Source organism: Diceros bicornis, chromosome 34, assembly GCF_020826845.1.
Source record: "Diceros bicornis minor isolate mBicDic1 chromosome 34, mDicBic1.mat.cur, whole genome shotgun sequence".
Classification (NCBI taxonomy): domain Eukaryota; kingdom Metazoa; phylum Chordata; class Mammalia; order Perissodactyla; family Rhinocerotidae; genus Diceros; species Diceros bicornis.
In genome coordinates, this window is record NC_080773.1 from 2294277 (window position 1) to 2313450 (window position 19174).

A 19174-nucleotide genomic window follows, 5' to 3' on the forward strand; every position below is an offset into this window, starting at 1 on the left:
TCTAGTGGGCCTGGGAATTAAGGTTTTTCTTGGTTGCATAGTGTTTAAGTTTTTAAAAAATAGTTGCTAACAGTTTCAAGTCAAGCATTTTCACACAGAAATCTGAATCTATACTCCTCACTCGTCACTCTCTATCACATCACTGAATTTTATTTTATTTTTAGTATTTTTCATAACTGAATCTTGCTTGTTAATTGACTTTTTACTTGCTCATTGTGCATCCCCATTAGGCTGTGAACTCCATGCAGGAAACGACATTGTCTGTCTTGTTTGCCCCTGTTTTCCTTGAACCTAGAACAGTGTCTGGAACACAATCTATACTGTACATATTTATTTTTTGTCAAATGAATGAGAAAATCTGCTTTCCTGCTTGCTCATGGTGATCCCCACAGTCTTCACTCGGTCTTCTTCACTCACTTGTCACCTCCTGAGGAAGGCGGCTCAGGGTATGCCCTTGGGAACCCCCTAGGTTTAGGGAATCTGAGGGGGAGGAAGAGGAACGAGGGTAGGAAAGTGGACCAGGAGAGTGAGGACCCAGAGGCCAGGGAGGAAAGTCTACAAAGGGGTGCTGGGTCAGTGTTGCAGCAAGGCGGAGGGGGGTGAGGGCAGGCCTCTGGAGGGAGCCACTGGCCTTTAGGCAAGCAGCAGAGGAAGGGCATTCCCCCAGAGCAGTTTGGTGTCATAGAGAAAAAAAGTGTAACAGCAGTGTCTCAAGATTGCAAATGGGGGCTGGCCCTGTGGCTTAGCGGTTAAGTGCGCGCGCTCCACTACTGGCGGCCCTGGTTTGGATCCCCAGCACGCATCGATGCACCTCTTGTCGGGCAATGCTGAGGCCGCGTCCCACATACAGCAACTAGAAGGATGTGCAACTACAACATACAACTATCTACTGGGGATTTGGGGAAATAAAAGAAGCAGGATTGGCAATAGATGTTAGCTCAGAGCTGGTCTTCCTCAGCAAAAAGAGGAGGATTAACATGGATGTTAGCTCAGGGCTGATCTTCCTCACAAAAAACAAAAGATTGCAAAGGGGCTTTGGGAAGTTTTTGCTGAGGGCAGTTACATTTGAGCCCACGTGTAGAGAGAGTACAAGGGCCTAGTGATGAGAAATAGCAAAGATATAAAAAAGACTGGGGGGCCGGCCCCATGGATTAGCAGTTAAGTGCACGTGCTCTGCTATTGGCAGCCCAGGTTAGGAGCCCGGGCACGACGCACTGCTTCTCTGGCCATGCTGAGGCCGCGTCCCACATACAGCACCTAGAAGGATGTGCAACTATGACATACAACTGTCTACTGGGGCTTTGGGGAAAAAAAGGAGGAGGATTGGCAATAGATGTTAGCTCAGAGCCTGTCTTCCTCAGCAAAAATAAGAGGAGGATTAGCATGGATGTTAGCTCAGGGCTGATCTTCCTCACAAAAAAAACCAAAAAAGACTGGGAATAATGGGTGCCACCCTACTTTATGGCAGGTAGAAGGTTGTGATGGGCTGTGGGTGGAGGGATTGGAAAGGAAGAAGGAAAAACCCCTTTCCTTAGGATAATAGGGAGGGAATAGGGAAAGCAAACTCCCAAGAAACACATGCTCCTAAAAGGGCTCCACTTAGGAAAAACTCTAGAAACTTTTGACATAAACCGAGCAAGTAATGAATAAACATTGACATAGTTTGGAAATGTATCCAGTTTAACAAATAATTTGTCCTTAATGGAGTTTGCTGCAGCAAAAGTATTTTATCTCTGATGCTGTGGCCCCTTGTTCCTTTCCAAGACTTTTCCAGAAGCACTAGTTTGGGTAATATCTTGATGGTTGACGAAATATTTGATAATTGAACAAGAAGAGAGCTATGTTGTCTCCAGCACTGAGAGAGATGGGTGAGGAGAAATTCTGTCACTTGTGGGATTTGTGGGTAGTAGAGTTAAAAGGACAATTAAGAGAAAGCTAGCTTAGTCCTCAAGGCCTGATGTTAGTCTTCATTTTAACATTTTGTGTGTTTTCACCTCATGGTGCTCAATAAATATTTGTTCATCAAACGAATAAATGTAAGGTCAGACTCCATACACAAGAGTCAAACAAATCTTGTTTCCTGGAAAAGCTAGCTGAATTAAGTGCAAGATTCCAAAGTTGCCTCTCCTGCCTCCACTGCATTTCAGCCGTAAGGGATCTGAGAGACTTTAGCCCAAGGTCTTCCTTCAAGACAGTAAGTGGAAATGTTTTCCCTGGGATAAGACAGCACAGCCTGTCACGACCAGGTTCTTGGCCTTCTGTGGGACTCATCTCACCTGGTATTCTGGTAACGTCTGCTATTGCTGACCCAGCCCAGCCCTGACTAGTCAGGGCCTGGCAGAAGCATTAAAGGGTGGCTTCTGGAGTTTGGCTGGTTTGAAATCCCGGCTGTGCTAGCTTCAATTGGGCAAGTTACTTAACTTCTTGATAACTCCATTTCCTCATCTGTAAAATGGGAATAGTAATATTTGCTGTCTCACAGGATATTTTTTGAATATTGAATAAGATAATGCAGGTAAAGCATGCAAGAAGGTATCTTGCACACAGTACTCAATAAATGTTAGCCGTTATTACTGGAAGTTATAGTTGCCTTTGATTAATAAATATGGGTAAAACACTTTTACTTAGTAAATTTAATTTGACATTCTTTGAAAATACAGTGCGTGTGTATTTGTGTACATAGTAAATGAGAGAGAGAGAGAGAGAAAAAGAGGCCGTTTTTTTGTGGTGAAATATTCGGAGCCACCTAGGCCAACATACCATTACAATTGAAGAGTATCTTCTAATAAGTGAAGTGACTTGCCCAAGGTAATACCACTAGTAATGGCAGAAACAAGTCTAACTGTTTTTTGATTCTCAATCCGGTACCTTTTCTGCTATACCCTGCAAAAGATGACATGAGTGGAGCCATTTTAAAATAGAGCCGGAGCAGCCCTTTTAGAGGAATTGCCTTGCACGTCGTTTTCTTTGTTTTCCAAACTGGACCAAACCACTAACATTCCAAAGAAGTCAGTACAGACAAGCGTACCTTGTTTGTAAGGACTGATGAGACTGGACTTTGCTGGTGACCAATTACTAAGCAATCAATGGACTACAAGTCTGGCCTTTTGCCTGATGATCGAACCTCAGGCCAACCTATGAAGTACAAACCTAGCCTTACCTAACCCAGCACCAATGGACTCTTCTTTAATACAGCTCACCTCATGCACCCTTTCCCTCCCAAAAACCCTAAACCCCTCTCCTGTAATCAGGACACTATTTGGGTTTCCACCTGAACCTCTGCTCCAGGAATTGCAATTCTTTGATCCCAAGATAAACCCAACTGCCTCTCATTTTGGCTCTTTATTTTTAGGGTAACAGCCCCATTGCCAGGCATGGCTCGTTAGTCTTTTGGAAATCACCTCAAATTATGTCCGAATTCAACTTGGTCAAGCCCCTCCCCCCCTCCCCGCCCCCCCCCAACAAAAGACCAAGAGCCGAGACCAGCACAGCCGTCTGCCGCCAGCAGACGACGCGCAGGCGAGGTCACCTGGTCCACAGAGGCTGCAGGGGGCGGGGCCCGTGCGGATACAGGCAGCGCAAGCCTCCCTTTCATTGGCCCCAGAGCCTCGCCCACTCTCCAATCACAAGCGCCGGCGTCATCACGTCGAGGCTAGGCAGCCGCCCGCGGAAATTTGAAATGGCTGACGCTGCGCTGGCGGGTGGCTGGCTGGGGTCGGAGGCGGTGGCGCCGGTCCCGGGGCCGGAGCGCACTGGCTGGGCGGCTGAGGAGGAGCCGGCGCCCCTCGGGAAAGGTGAGCACCCGCCCTGCCGGCCGAGGAGCCGCATCCCAGCGGAGGACTGTGTCCGCGGCGGCCTGGGGCGTCAGGACCCTCCGAGGGCGCCCGGGTCTTAGGCCTTCCGGACCCGCGGGCGGGGTGGCGGTGGTGGCCGTGCGAGGCCCCGACGCACTCTCGGGACGTCAAAGTCGGGCGGTACCCTGGGCAACTGCCCGTTCTCCCCGCCCAGTCTGGCTTCAGCTTCCCGAGACCGGGGGGAGTTGACCGGCCGGGAGTTCCCAGCCCGGATGTCTGGGTGGGCTTCCGGAGGCTCGGGGCGTCTGTCTCTGTGCGGGAGGGCTCACCTTTTCTATCCGCATCTCAGAGGAGGTCGTGAACCACACTCTGCTTTCCCGAAAGAAGCAGCCTGAACCCTTGGCCTAGATAGCTGCACTGAGCACTGAGGGCAGGTGACGTACCCAAAGTAAGGGGAGCCAATTTGGGACAGAGTCTAAAAATAGAACCCAGGTCGAGTTCTCAGTCCTTTCTGCCTCTTGTAGAGATTCTATTATTTATTTTTCCTGATATTTTCAGCTGGTTCAGGTTTTTAGTTTAACATTTTCAGTTGCATTGTGTGGTGCAACTGAAGTGAGAAAGTGAAGTGAAGTGAGAAAACATAGATGCGACTTAATTCCACTACTAACACTTCTTGTGAACTGGCAAGTCACTTGGCTTCAGTTTTCTCATCTGGAAGACAGAGCCAATGGTCCTAGGAGTGGTGAAGATGAAGTGAAATAACGTGTGAAAAGGAGTACTTCCAAAGTGACTGTAAAGAATGGGGCTGAAGTAAGGCATTCTATCTTTTCTTCTTTTTTTATTGTGTTAAAATACAATTTACCACCTTAATCATTTTTAAGTGTACAGTTCAGTGCTATTAAATACGTTCACATTGTTCTACAGCCATCACCACCATCCATCCCCATGACTTTTCATCTTGTAAACTGAAACTCTGCACCTGTTGAACAATAACTCACCACGCTCCCCTCCCCCCAGCCCCTGGCAACGACCATTATACTTTCTGTCTGTGATTTTTGACTACTATAAGTACCTCATATCAGTGGAATCATACAATATTTGCCTTTCTGTGACTGGCTTATTTCACTTAGCATCATGTCCTCAAGGTTCATCCATGCTGTAGCATATTGTGAAATTTCCTTCCTTTTTAAGGCTGAATAATATTCCATTGTACGTATATACCACATTTTGCTTATCCATTCATCTGTCAATGGACACTTGTGTGGCTTCATATTTTAGTTATTGTGAACAATGCTGCTATAAACATGGGTGCACAAATACCTCTTGGAGACCCCACTTTCAATTTTTGGGGGTATGTACCCAGAAGTGGAATTGCTGGGTCATGTGGTAATTCTACTTTTAAGTTTTTGAGGAACCACTATACTGTTTTCCACAGCAGCTGTACCATTTTACTTGCCCGTTAATGGTGCACAAGGGTTCCTATTTCTCCACATCCTTGCCAACACTTATTTTCTTGTTTTTCTGATAGTAGCTGTCCTAATGGGCATGAGGTGAAGGTATTATTTCTTTAACAAACATTTATATATATTATGTGATGGGTACTGTTGTAAGTGATTAACAAATAGTTTATTTAATTCTCTCAATTTAATTGGAGTAGGCATGCTATTTTACTTTCCCTTTATAGGCTAGGAAACTGAGGCACAGAGAGATCGTCACACAGCTAGTAAGGTATTGATGTCCTCTGAGGCTCATGTGCGCTGGTGTTTGTGAACAGTAGCCCATTGAGCACACTTTGATCATCTGTTGGGTCAAGTAGTTCTGGTGGCTGAACTGGGGCAAGGAAGTTGAAGGAAGGAGAAAATGTAAGGGATTGGGGGAGAGAAAGACTGCTGCTAATGACAGTCTCAGATACCCTCCCTGAAACCACCTCTGGAAATTACTTTGCCAGTCTAAATGCTGCCTTCAGCATTGTTTATTTAGTAGTTTTGTGAATTAAAAACATCTTACTACACAGAATTAGATATGCCACTGGCCGAATCAGGTGTTATGAAACGTAATTACGTACAGCCCAAACCGAATGTAATTAGTATTTTCTAATCTTTTCCTTAGATAAGGTCACTGAAATTAGTGAGGAGGAACCCAGTAGCCTTAGTGAAGTAAACCTTATGCATTATTAAGAATCTCTCATCCCTGTTTATTGAGGGGCAATTGACAGACTGATATTGTAGAAAATAAAGGGAGGTTTCAACTCGTTTGAGAGGGAGTATAGGAAACCAGCTCTTTACTTTAATGCAGCTTTGTGGAATTGTTTTGGGAAAAAAAATGGCTGTAAGATATTTGACTGTGATCAGTTGCTAGCCATAGTAAGAATCATAGCTGTATCCTTTGAAGGAGAACTTGTGATTTCCACTGAAACAAAAAGCAACCCTCTTACTCTGCCTCCCTGAAAAACGTCACAGAACAATAACAAAAACCTAACCTGTGAAAGATTTTTTTTTTTTTTTTTTGAGGAAGATCAGCCCTGAGCTAACATCCATGTGAATCCTCCTCTTTTTGCTGAGGAAGACCGGCTCTGAGCTAACATCTATTGCCAATCCTCCTCCTTTTTTTCCCCCAAAGCCCCAGTAGATAGTTGTATGTCATAGCTGCACATCCCTCTAGTTGCTGCATGTGGGACGTGGCCTCAGCATGGCCGGAGAAGCGGTGGGTCGGTGCGGGCCTGGGATCCGAACCCGGGCCGCCAGTAGCGGAGCGCGCGCACTTAACCGCTAAGCCATGGGCCGGCCCAGATTTTAAGTTCTTATTATTTTGAAGTAAAACTTGGGTTTTGAGATATTTTTAAGTTTGGGAGACTGGTTTCTTCTGCCAACGATAGAGGTAAATAAAGCATCATACCCAAATCCTTGTTTATGTTTTGCTTGGAGTTTCTAAGCAAGGATATGACAAGAGTAGCATTCTGTATGCTCTGGAAGTGTCTGGAATAGTTGAGCCTGCTTATTTTTGTTGTTCTCTTAGGTTTCTTCCAAGATGAAGATTCATGCAGTGATTGTAGAAATCGTGATAAGCCACGTGCCGGTTTACAAAGTTTTGTGCCAGAAGGAGCAACTCATTTCCCAGAAATGTTCCAAACAAGCCATCTTTTGTTCTATGAGCCATTCAGAGCCTATCAAGGTTACATTTACGTGAGTCAGTTCTCTTTTTTGCTTCTTTTATCTTTAGTTAACAAGTAGTTTGTCTATCTCAGTCCTTTAGACTGCCAGTTGTTGGTTCTGAGCAAGTGGCTTTATTAACTTCTCTCTGCTTTATGCAGTCTCCATTCTTACTGTGTTTAATTTGTTTGTAGCTGACTGCAAGGCCTCTGAGGTGAGAGAATTCACGGCGGAGTTCTTGGAGAAGGTCCTTGAACCATCTGGGTGGTGGGCAGTCTGGCAGATAGTGTGTTCGAGGTGCTGGTTGAGGTAAATTTAATTCTGTTGTTAAGACATTTGTCTCTAGCTAAAAGCACTTTCCTTCAGACTGTTATAGCCAAAGTGCGGTTTTGTTTTTGTTTTTGTTTTTGTTTTTGTGAGGAAGATCGGCCCTGAGCTAACATCCATGCCAATCCTCCTCTTTTTGCTGAGGAAGACTGGCCCTGGGCTAACATCTGTGCCCATGTTCCTCCGCTTTATATGGGATGCCACCACAGCATGGCCTGATAAGTGGTGTGTTGGTGCACGCCCGGGATCCGAACCCGGGTCGCCAGCAGCGGAGCGCGCGCACTTAACTGCTACACCACACGGCTGGCCCCCCAAAGTGCATATTTTTAATTAAAGTTTATGAGCTGCTTGAAGATAGCATGATTTTCACATCTAATTGCCATGGTGTGTGAAGTGTTCCGCAAATTTTAAAGGCAGCTAAGGACGAGCTACCAGAGAATTGAGGCGGTTTAAGTTTCCGTGTCATTTGATGAGGGGAAATGGGTTGTAAACCTATGACGGGGAGGAAGTGTTTGAGACCATTTAAAAAATAAAGAAGGCTAATTATGAAGTCAACGGAGTTTCAGTTAATTTTTTATCTTCTAGTTGTAGCCCATTAAGCAGCTCAAACCAAATAGGCATTTTAAAACTAGCCTGTTTCTGCCTAAACAAATTTGTAGATATGTGGTTAATCTCTTGATAATGTGTTCCATTGCAGAAAGTAAAAACAATCTTATTTTTTACCTCACTGGGCTTTTTACATTAAATTTGCGCTCTAATGACAGCTCTGAATTTTTCCTCAGTGTTTGTTAACTGGACCACAAGAATCCTGTTAAACTAACATGTTACAGCAGGGAGTGTGAATACGAGTTGTTGCTGCAGCTCCTTCAGACAATGCCGTCCCCACTGTAGGGACTATGGATGAGGCTGGGCGCTGCAGCTGCTCCTTCTGAGGTTTAAATTTTGGATTATGCAAATATCTTTGGTTGCAGTTCAGGCTATTAATTTGGTTATGATAATGTCCTCGTGTTGTCCCCATGTCCCACTGACCCTGCCCCCGTCAGTTCTTTAAAAGTAGTCAAAGTTGTTTTAAAGAGAAGTGTGCCATTTCATCTGCTCAAAACCTCTGATGCATCGCATTTACCAGAGGCCTGGTGTTGGCTGTATGGCTTCTCATTGTGCTGGAGAACACATAAAATCCGAGCGCCTTCTGACACCCTTAATGGCCTGGTGTCCTTGCCCCCAGCTCTCACCTCTTCTCCTGCCGTCCCACCCCTCTTTCTTTCCTTTGGTTCCGGCAAGGAACTCTGCCTTTCTGCTCCTCCGGCTGCCACGCTTGTCTCTGCCACAGGCCTTTTGTGCTGTCTTGCTCTTCATCCTTTCCATCGCAGCTCACAAGTGACAACCCCTGACCATCCCAGCAAAACCAGACCACTAACCCTGCTAGTTATTCTCTGTCACATATGCCTCACCATCTTGTTTGTTCGTTTCCCGATTACAATGTAAGTTCAATGTGGATAAGAAGGAGCCTCCCCACTCCCATTTCATGCTTAAAAAAAGTCAGGCTGTAAGTTGTGTTTTAAAGATTTTATTTATTTATTTTTTTCCTCCCAAAGCCCCAGTAGATTGTTGCATGTCATAGCTGCACATCCCTCTAGTTGCCATATGTGGGACGCGGCCTCAGCATGGCTGGACAAGTGGTGCGTCGGTGCACGCCCGGGATCCGAACCCCGGGCCACCAGCAGCGGAGCGCGCGCACTTAACCGCTAAGCCACGGGGCCGGCCCCTAAGTTGTGTTTTATATATGTGTGTTAATTTTTATTTCCATGTGTTAAGTCACACTATTTTAAATCTCAGGTCACAGATGTGGGCTTTGCAGCCTTCAAGGCAGTGGTGAGCGTCGCTGCCCCGTACCTCTGTGAATCTCAAGTGAGCATTTGGACCTTGGAGCATCTGAAAGAGCTCCTCGGTCTAGAGGAACATCAGTTGCCCCTGCAGGAGCTGTGGTTGGTTTTTGATGACTCTGGAGTATTTGACCAGACAGTGCTTGCAATTGAGCTTGTCAGGTAGGAAGAGAGTTGATAAAAATAACCTTATGGCCAGAAACTTTGAATGAAATGCAGGAATTCTGGCCTGTATTATACTCAGATTTGAAATTCAAACTGTAAACTTAGTCATTACAATATTTTAAAATATTCAAAGACAGGGAAATCTTTTTAAAATTAAAAAAATATTTAAAAATGTTTTAATTTTTCCTTTGGAGATAATTTCAGACTTACAGAAAAGTTGAAAAAACTAGTGCAGAGAATTCCTGTAGAGCTTTTCTTCTATTCATTGTCCCCAAATGTTAACAAAAGATAGAGGATTCTTCGTTTCATTTGCATATATTTAGAAATTGTTAAAAGTTCTGGATGCTAAAGCTTATTGTTGATGTACTTGAAAAGAGAGGAAAGGGAAGGAAGTGAAGAAGGTGGTATACCATGACCTGTGCACTGATCAGACCCGCACACATTTTTTCAAGGATGTGTCTGGCCAAAGAAGGCATTTTCTCAGCCACTTCCAGGATCCTTAGGGGGATGTGCTCCTGCCTTTCACCCTTTTTTGACGTAGTTGATTTCTACTTGCATAAGTGCACCCTGTCCCTTCAGTGAGAAGGAAAGCCCATACCTGAATTAATAGGTATGCTTTTTTCAGCTTTTCAGATAAATCTTTTGTCAGATAGTTGCTGATACAGATAGTTCTTTTGGATCTTCTGTACATAAGTATATTCACCAAGAAAGGCTTACTTTTAGCTATTTAAAAATGGACTTATATTCCTCCAGGAACTGGAAGACTGGATAATATAATGATCATGTTAATAATGTTCCATGGTGTTTTATAGTTTAAAAAATACTTTCCAATTTTTATACTGTTAGTGAGTTAACCTGGTTTTGTTGAGCTTAATTTGAATACTCTACAAAGAAGCCAAGTGTCTTGGCTCCTGCTTCCAAGACATCTCATGGAAAATTTCTAATTGTAAGAACATTTAACCCTAGATGTTCAATATTAGGCCAAGCAATATAAATATAAAGAACTGGCTTCTGTCCAGGCTGAAATAACTCCCTTATGTTTCTCTCACTTAAAATAATCCATCAATTGAAGCATTGAAGATAATGAGATAATTGATTAGTTTAGGAAATTAGGAATCAGGGAGCTAATCTTTATGAGTATAGAAGTTGGTAGAAAGACGAGTGTCTAGAATTAGTAATGGTATCATTTGAAGGAGAGGCTGGCTAAATTTATTCCTCACTTTGAGGGCTCAGATTCTGGTCTGTGCTCAGAAAATGTCAAATTATAAGAGTTTCCATTTGTTCATTTATTGAATAAATATTCGAGTGCTGGGTCCTGAGTTGAGGGTGAGATTTGACTGGTGCATGAAACAGACTCAGTCACCATCACCAGGGAGCTGTCAGTCTACAGGTGGGAGATGACCCTTGATGAAATAATCACACAGAGATATATACGTGATTGGAAACTGCAGGGAGTGCTGTGAAGAATTGCAGAGTGTTCTGAGACTGGGTCAGGTTGCTGTTACGTGCTTATTTCCTGAGGAAATGACATTTGAACTTGGGTCTGAACGGTTGGCTAGGTGAAAGGGGTTGTGGCAGGGGTAGGGGAAGGAACAGGTGCAGGAGCCCGGTGAGTTGAAGGAGCTGAAAGGCCAACATGGCTGGAACACAGACAGTAATGGGAGAGACTTAGGTAACCGCTTAGAGAGCTTGTTAGGGGTCAGAAGATGCAGAGCTATGTCAGCCAATTAATCATTTTTGTCTTTAAGAGCAGTGGGAAACCATTGAAGGGTTTTCAGTATAGGGTGAATATGATCAGCTTTTCGTTTTAAAAGGTTCGTTCTAGCTGCTATGTGGAAAACAAATGGAGGGAGATGGAATAGGGAGACCAGTTATGAGGCAAGAGAGTAGACTAGAGTGGGGATATGGAGAGGACAGATGGAGGCTTATTGAGAAAGTAGGATGGCTAGGACTTGTTGGTGGAGTGGATAGGAAGTGGGGATGAAGAGATGTGAGCAGATATGGGAGAAGTCAAAGTTGCCTCCCAAGTTTGTGCCTTGAGAGAATTAACACTGGAGGAGGTGCAGATGTGAATGATATGTGAATGCCCAATATGGTACTGGTGAGGATGATATTTGAGCTGAGTCTTGAAATGTAATGATAAGCTTCCCAGGTGGAGAAGGTGGAAGGTACTTCTGGCAGCCTGACCAGCATGTCACATGGAGATTTTTAAAGAGCTTGTGAAATTAGGAGTTTGCGTGCAGGGGCTGCGAGGCAAGAGAGGTGTTCCAGAGCCAGATTGTGAATCCATGTCACATCACCAGGCTCAGGAATTTGGACTTTATTCTGAGGGCAACAGGAGCCAGCAGTTTTTTTTTTAATTGAGTAAAGGCATGCTCAGGTTCATTTTTTTAAGAAGATGGACTCTAGAGAGTGAAGAGTTTAAATCAGACATACGTAATTCTAAAACAGGTAGACCATTAACCAAACTTTTCACGTAGTTTTTTACTTATTAATTATTATTTAAACCAAGAGAAACTTACAAGGTCAAACTGGATTCCAAAAATCTAAAGGGTTACTGCCTTATCTTATGTAACCAAATCATCTTTCACACAGGGAAAAAATTACCTTCTACAATCTTTTTTTTTTTTTTTGGAGTACAAATTCTAATTTTATTCTTATTGCTGCACTGCCTGTTAAATAAATACAAGAAAAATTACCTGGGCTTAGAGCACCATCTAGTGGAAGGCTAACTGCCATGTTTAGCAAAGACAGTGCATAACAACTATTTGAGTTGCGTGGTTGATTTGTGATATTTTTGTATAGAAGGGTTTTTCCCTACCCATACGATAAGTTAGAAGAAGAATGTGTTTAGGTATTTTGGAAATTTTTATTCACCACCAATATTAAATGTTTAGTATTTTCTCTATTTGTCAAATAAGATTTAAGGACAAGAACTTGACAAAACATTCTGAGATGAATCTGTTCGTTTAGCCTAGTGTGTTTTCTGTCGGAACTTACAGTAAAGCCATATAGCTTTAAAAGTACTCATTAAAAAAATTACAACAAAAAAGTCTTCTACAATTCAATTTAATTTCACTGTTTTTCAAACAATTGTCTTTGAATTTAACAAAAGGTTTTTTTCTTTTTTTTTAACACATTAGCTTAATTGAGTTTTATTCAGATTTACAAAACTTGGATGTTTTTCCACTCTGCTTTTAGACTCAGTTTATAAACACTTCAGGTTTTCCTGCACTTGTATAAATTCCATTTAGTAATTTATCAATGGGTTATACCATTTGTACATCAATCTGTTTCTGTGAGCCCCTCATGTATATATATACATGCAAGTAAAATTAAACCACGGGTAGCTATTTTCCGGCATGTACAAAGTCACCAATAAATGCTTACAATCTCAACTGAGGTTCAACACATCTGACAAAATAATTTTACTCATCTTCCTCTTCTTCATCCTAACTCCTCCAAATGTTGTGGTAAAAAAACCTGAAAAGGAAACTAGTATCATTCAAATTCAATCACTGGCTCAAAATGTTAGGGTTTTGGAGGAGTGAGAGCTAAAGAATAAATCAAAACAATTCTACCAACTATGGTGGAGAATGCTGTGGATCTGCTACACATCCTTGATAGTCAGGAGTCACACGGACCTTCTTCGGATGGGCTAAAGAAGTTTCTCCACAACATTGGCTCTGGTAGGACTTTCTTTTTATCAGAAGAACTATTTATTGACCCTCTGTAACCGGGTGGATGGTGGTGCCCTTTGTTGAGACAGAAAAAACTGGGAGAGAAGCAGGTTTGGGGTTGACAATAAAGAGTTCTGTTCTTGCCACGTTCAAATTGAGATGCCTGTGTGACCTCCAAGTGGATGATGTCTGAATAAGGACAAATATACAAGCCCAGAGCTCCTGGGAGGGCCAGGGCTAGAGATAAATCTTGGAGCTGCCAGGATATTGATGCATCAAAACAAGAGATGGGATCATCTAGGGACATAGTATAAAGCAGTAGTTCTCAACCCTGGCTGCACGTTAGAGTTCCCTGGGAGGCTTTTAAAAGTGGATTCCCAACCCTATCCAGGCCAATAAATCAGATTCTCTCGAGGGCTGAGGGGAGGGGGGTGCTCATAATCCATTTTTTTAAAGCACTCCAAGTGATTTAACAAGTTTTTTATTAAGGAAAATTTAAAACATATACAAGAGTAAATAGTATCCTGAATACCATGGATCCATTACGTAGCTTCAGCAGTTGTCGCCTCAAGGGCAAGCTTATTTCATCTCTGTTCCACCCACCTGCTTCTCTGCTCCCCTCTCCCCACCGTCCTGACGTGGATTATTTTAAAGCAAATCTCAGACATCTCATTTCATTCATAAATTTGTAGTATGTTCCTCTAAAATAAATCTTTATACCAAAAAAAGTTTTCTTAATACCCAAATATCCAGTGTTCAGTTTTCCCTAATTGTCTCTGTTGTTGTTGTTGCTCTCGTTGCTTTACAGTTGGCTTGTTCAAGTCAGGATCCAAACACGGGTCAGCCACTGCATTTAATTAAATCACTTTTATTCTATAGATTATCCCTCCCTCTTTTTCTTCTTGCAATTTATTTAATAGTTTCCCACACTCTTGAATTTTATTGATTGCATCACCATAGGGTCATTCAACGTGTTCTTCTGTTTCCATTATTTCTAGTAAATTGATAATAAGATCTAGAGACTTGAGTAGCTTTGGGAAAGATTTTCGGCAAGAATACTTCACGTGGAAGTATTCTACCATCAGGAAGCACATGACACCGGGTCATCTCTCGATGATGAGGTTACGAATGATCAGTGGATTCATTCGGTGATTAGTGGTGCTGTCAGCCAGATCCATCTACTGCAAAGTTCCCCATCAGTTTTTCGCCAATAGTTGTAGCAGCCATTGATGATCACTGCCTAGAACTTTTATTTCATTACTGGTTACAGAATACTGATATTCTGATCCTATCATTCTTTCTTCATGTATTAGTTGGACTACTATAAAGAAATTTCCCAGGTGATTCTAAAGTTCTTCCAATGCTGATTGGAAGACAGCCGAGGACTGATCCCTGGGTAACTCCAAGCATTCTAAAGTTTGAGCATCAGAGGAAAAGCCAGCCAAGATGACAAGAAAGAAAGCCAGTGACACAGCATCAGAAGGGTGGTGTCCCAGAAGCTGGGGGGAGAGTGTGTGAAGAAGATGGGAATGATCAAGTAATGAGAATGTGACCCAGAGGTCAAGCAAGATGAGTCAGAGAAGTGACAACTGGAGACAAGAACATGGAGGACAATTTCAGTGCTTAGGGACAGTGCTGTAGGGACAGAAACGTTACTGGAAAGCCGGGAAGTACAGTCTGTGACTGTAACTCTGTCAAGACTTTCTGCTGTGAAAAGGAAGGAGCAGTGAATATGAAGCCATGTCTTAATTCTTGTAGATTCTTGTTACTACTTAGTTACTTATAACTTATAGCTTATACTTATAACTACAAGTTACTAAATGGAATTTGTGCAAGTGCAGAGAAACCGACTTTTAGTGTTTATAAACTGAGTCTAAAAGCAGAGAGTTCAAAAACATCCAAGTTTTGTAAATCTGAATAAAACTCAATTGAGCTGTGTTATAAAAAAAAAAAACCTTTGTTAAATTCAAAGTCAGTTGTTTGAAAAACAGTGAAATTAAATTGAATTGTAGAAGACTTTTTTGTTGTAATTTTTTTAAAGAGTACTTTTAAAGATATATGGCTTTACTGTAAGTTCCAACAGAAAACAGACTAGGCTAAGTGAACAGATTTATTTCAGGATGTTTTGTCAAGTTCTTGTCCTTAAATCTTATTTGACAAATAGAGAAAATACTAAACACTTTATTGGTGGTGAATAAAAATTTCCAAAATACCTAAACACATTCTTCTTCTAATTTATCATATTTTGGTAGGGAAAAACCCTTCTATACAAAAATACCACAAATCAACCACGCAACTCAAATAGTTGTTATGCACTGACTTTGCTAAACGTGGCATTTAGCCTTCCACTAGATGGTGCTCTAAGCCCAGGTAATATTTCTTGTATTTATTTAACAGGCAGTGCAGCAATAAGAATAAAATTAGAATTTGTACTCCAAAAAAAAAAAAAAGATTGTAGAAGGTAATTTTTTCCCTGTGTGAAAGATGATTTGGTTACATAAGATAAGGCAGTAACCCTTTACATTTTTTTTGAATCCAGTTTGACTTCATAAGTTTCTCTTGGTTTAAGTAGTAAATAATAAGTAAAAAACATGTGAAAAGTCTGGTTAATGGTCTACCTGGTTTAGAATTATGTATGTCTGATTTTAGCTCTTCATAATTGGTTGTGATTTCTATTTAGGCTGTCCAATTTTTCCATTGTGCATTTCCTATTTTCCCATAGTGTATTCAATAAAAAGCCAAAATTTCAATAAGTTTGCTTTTTTTCTAGTTTTGATACACGTGCTCTTAGAGAGCAATGATTGGTTTTGATTGAAGTGAAATGTAATGGTAGGTGAATATAGTGTATCTGGCAAATTTGATCTTCATTTGGAAAAAACTGTTGCAATTTGACAGCCTTACATGTTCGAAGAGCAAGAAATGATTTACATAGATACCTTGTACATCACTGGCAGATGGGAAGGCATAAGGGAGAAACTGTTTTTAGTTATTGAGAAGAAACTTTGGTACTTGATGGAGAAACTAGAATATATTAAATGTAGGCAGATTCTTTAAAACAGGTCCCTGGGCTAAGATAGGAGTAAAGCTATCAACAGGCAAGATTCAAAGGGAATCAGACCATATTGTCTTGATTTTGTGCTGTGCGGTAAATATTTTTCCTTTCTAATTCAAAACACTCTCCTTCAAAGCTTATGGGTCTGAGACATAGATGTTGGTTCATTGCTTCCAGACTATGAAGTATCACTATAATGAGAAGAAATAAGCTGATTGTCATGGATATTGGAAATGCTAAGAAACTTATTTTAAAATTTGAGTCTCAATTTTCATAACTTAATAGACCTGATCAAGCAGTCAGTGGTTTGGTCCCCAATTTCTTGTTTGTAAAGTGGATTTCTAGAATATCTTTAAATGAGTATGGATTAACCAAAGCAGACGAAATCCTTGCTTTTTTAAGCTTCACCTAACACATTTACTTGAAAGGCGGAAATAAATTTATTTTTTATTCATTTTAAATACTGTTTGAATATTCACCGTAATTTGATGTATATTTGTTTAGGATATGGTTCTGTCCCGTCCCCCCCCCCCCGCCCATCTCATTTAGAGTATGACTAAGTGAAAAAAATGTCATCTAAGGCAATAGTTCTCAACCTTGGCTGCACATTAGAATCCCCAGGGAGCTTTAAAAAAATACCTCTCTACTTCTAGAAACCAATTTAATTGGTCTGGATGGGGACCTGAGCATCTGTATTTTTAAAAGCTCCCCAGTGAGTCTAATATGCAGCCAAGGTTGAGAAGTTCTGGTCTAAGACATAGCTAATCAGTGTGCTTTTTTGTTTTTTTGATGAGGAAGATTGGCCCTGAGCTAATATCCATGCCAATCTTCCTCTATTTTGTATATGGGGTGCCACCACAGCAAGGCTTGATGAATGGTGTGTATGTCTGTGCCTAGGATCTGAACCCCTGAACCCCGGGCCTCCAAAGCAGAGCATGTGAACTTAACCACTATGCCACCGGGCCAGTCCCTAATCAATATTCTTTTAACTGAGAAATAAAGCAATTATTTTAAAACTATAGATAATGTCAATAATATTGCAGTTTATTTTCAAATTCATTCATTTCACATCCATTAACTTGCTTGTACCTTCGTAAATTATTTTATTGCATCTAGAAATACTTTGATAAGTTATATAAATTAATAATAAACTTTAAGTGCAAATAAAGTTGTCCAACACAAAGTTATTTTGTTTTAATCACTCTCTAGTAACTATAGTTTTATTTTTTTTCTCAGAATCTCCAAGGCTTATGTTTTTGGAATACTCTAATAATCTTCCTGAGGGAATATTAAGCATAATTTTGTGCCATAGTGCTTTAAATGTGAGGAAGGACTAGATGATTTGAATAATTTTTAATTTTTGATCCTATAAATACAATAATCTTACACATTGTTATGGAACTGTTTGGGATACTTCCTCCCCCCCCCCATCCCCAGATATTGCCCTCTGCCATCCACTTATTAAGATTCTGAATCTACTATGAAAGAAAATAATTTCTTATTAAATAATGATATAAATACAAATAATACAGATTGTGCAACATGAACTTTCAGTGTTTCTAAAGCACAAGTGCTTGGATCTAAGAAAAAAAATAGCAACTCCTCAAAAGAAGAAAAATTAGTGATCTTAACGAAGTGGTGCTTGAAACTTTCTGTAGCTTCCTCTTATAGTAGAGTGCTATTCAGAAGGACTTAACGTGTCCCTGAGTTATATACTATAAAACACTTTTCTTACTGGGTCTTTGAGGACTAAATGGGCTGTCTTAATGACAGGAAACTGTCCGAAAGGCAGTGGATTTCAGTTTGTGTTCCACCTTACAGGCATCGTGACGTTCTTGAAGACCGAGTTCCCTCGGGACTTAACTGTTGACTACCGCAATTTGCTGTCTGAATGTGAGGAGAGTTACAGGACATTTTTAAATCTGAGAAGCGGTTTGTCAAATTGTAACTCTGATTCTGAGCAGGAAATCATCTCCCTGGTGGAAGGGTTAAAATTGTATTCAGAGATCGAACAGTTGAAACAAAAGCTAAATCATTGAAAATCCTTTGTTGGGGTACACGTTAGATGTGTCTTTGTTCTTCTTAGCTAGTTGGTGTCTTTTCTAACCAGCTGTCTTACTGAGAACTGATAGGTCTGTGTGGTTTCTTTGAGATATGTATTTGATTATCAGAAGAATTCTAATATCCAAGCAAAGGGCGTCCGTCCAGATGGTCAGAAGATCACCCATGTGTTCGCCCCCACCATGATGACTGGTCTGCTGTGGTCCCTGCTCAGGGACAGGCTTTGTCAGGAGCCTTGTAAGGAAGAAATAGAGATTCAGGCAAAAGGAGAATTTCTTGCTCCAGGTGGACTTTTTTCCTTCTGATTCACCCCAGGTTTTCCTGAATTCTACACAGTGCTTACAGGACCTTCCCAGAGCTGGTTTCTGTGCAGTGGGGATAGTGAGAGCACTGCCTTCCGTCAGTGCTGGTCTTACCAAGCCTGCACTGGGCTCAGTGCAGCAGCAAAGGAGATACTTACGTGTGCAGTTTTGGCTCCTTTGTCAAAGTGAAACATGAAGGCACATGGAGTAATACTTAGGTTGCTTTTGGGAATGTACATTTGCAATATGTTGTTGTTTTCTAGTTCCACAGTGATCCGTTGTCTGCTATAAACGCCTGCTATGAAGGCGACATTGTTATTGTTTGTCCTGGCCGTTATGTGGTACATGGCACATTCTCCATCACTGACTCCATTGAGTTGAAAGGTGAGTATGGAAGATCACACAACCAAACTCATGCATGATACGCTTAAGAAAATAGTAAAACAATTATCTTGTTGAAGCTCTGAGAAGAGGATTTCAACCCGTTTGATTTCAGATGAGTTGCTTTGAAACATTAAGGGTATTTAAAGCGTACAGGGGATTTACTGAGTGTTTGAGCAACTTGAAGTGTGGTTCTTTGTGGTATTATACGTGTTGGAAAGACACACACAGAGAAAAAAGACCATTAGGAAGAACCATACTTTCCAGATTCTACGTAGTTTATGGAAAGAAAAGCTCATTTCTAGAATGAAAAAATATTTCCAGCAAAATTTTTTTAAAGTTTAGTATTTTTTTATTTGTTGCTTAGTTTTATTTTATAT

The 19174-nt window shown here is 41.3% G+C and overlaps 1 protein-coding gene across 1 annotated transcript; it reads left to right on the forward strand.

Moving 5' to 3' along the window:
* The first annotated feature begins 3409 nt into the window (after positions 1–3409).
* Positions 3410–18657, forward strand: LOC131397944 (SHC SH2 domain-binding protein 1-like). The gene is made up of 4 exons (XM_058531043.1): positions 3410–3794; positions 6810–6976; positions 9107–9315; positions 17872–18657. The coding sequence occupies exons 1-4, from the start codon at positions 3410–3412 to the stop codon at positions 17918–17920; spliced, it is 810 nt and encodes a 269-aa protein (XP_058387026.1). The 3' UTR covers positions 17921–18657.
* The last annotated feature ends 517 nt before the right edge of the window (positions 18658–19174 follow it).

Excerpts from the sequence above, each read along its gene's own strand:
- LOC131397944 (XM_058531043.1), top strand. The coding sequence starts at position 3,410 with ATGTCCGAATTCAACTTGGTCAAGCCCCTCCCCCCCTCCCCGCCCCCC. Across the intron at positions 3,795-6,809 it reads GCCGGCGCCCCTCGGGAAAG|GTTTCTTCCAAGATGAAGAT; the intron begins GTGAGCACCCGC and ends TTGTTCTCTTAG. Across the intron at positions 9,316-17,871 it reads CTTGCAATTGAGCTTGTCAG|GCATCGTGACGTTCTTGAAG; the intron begins GTAGGAAGAGAG and ends TCCACCTTACAG.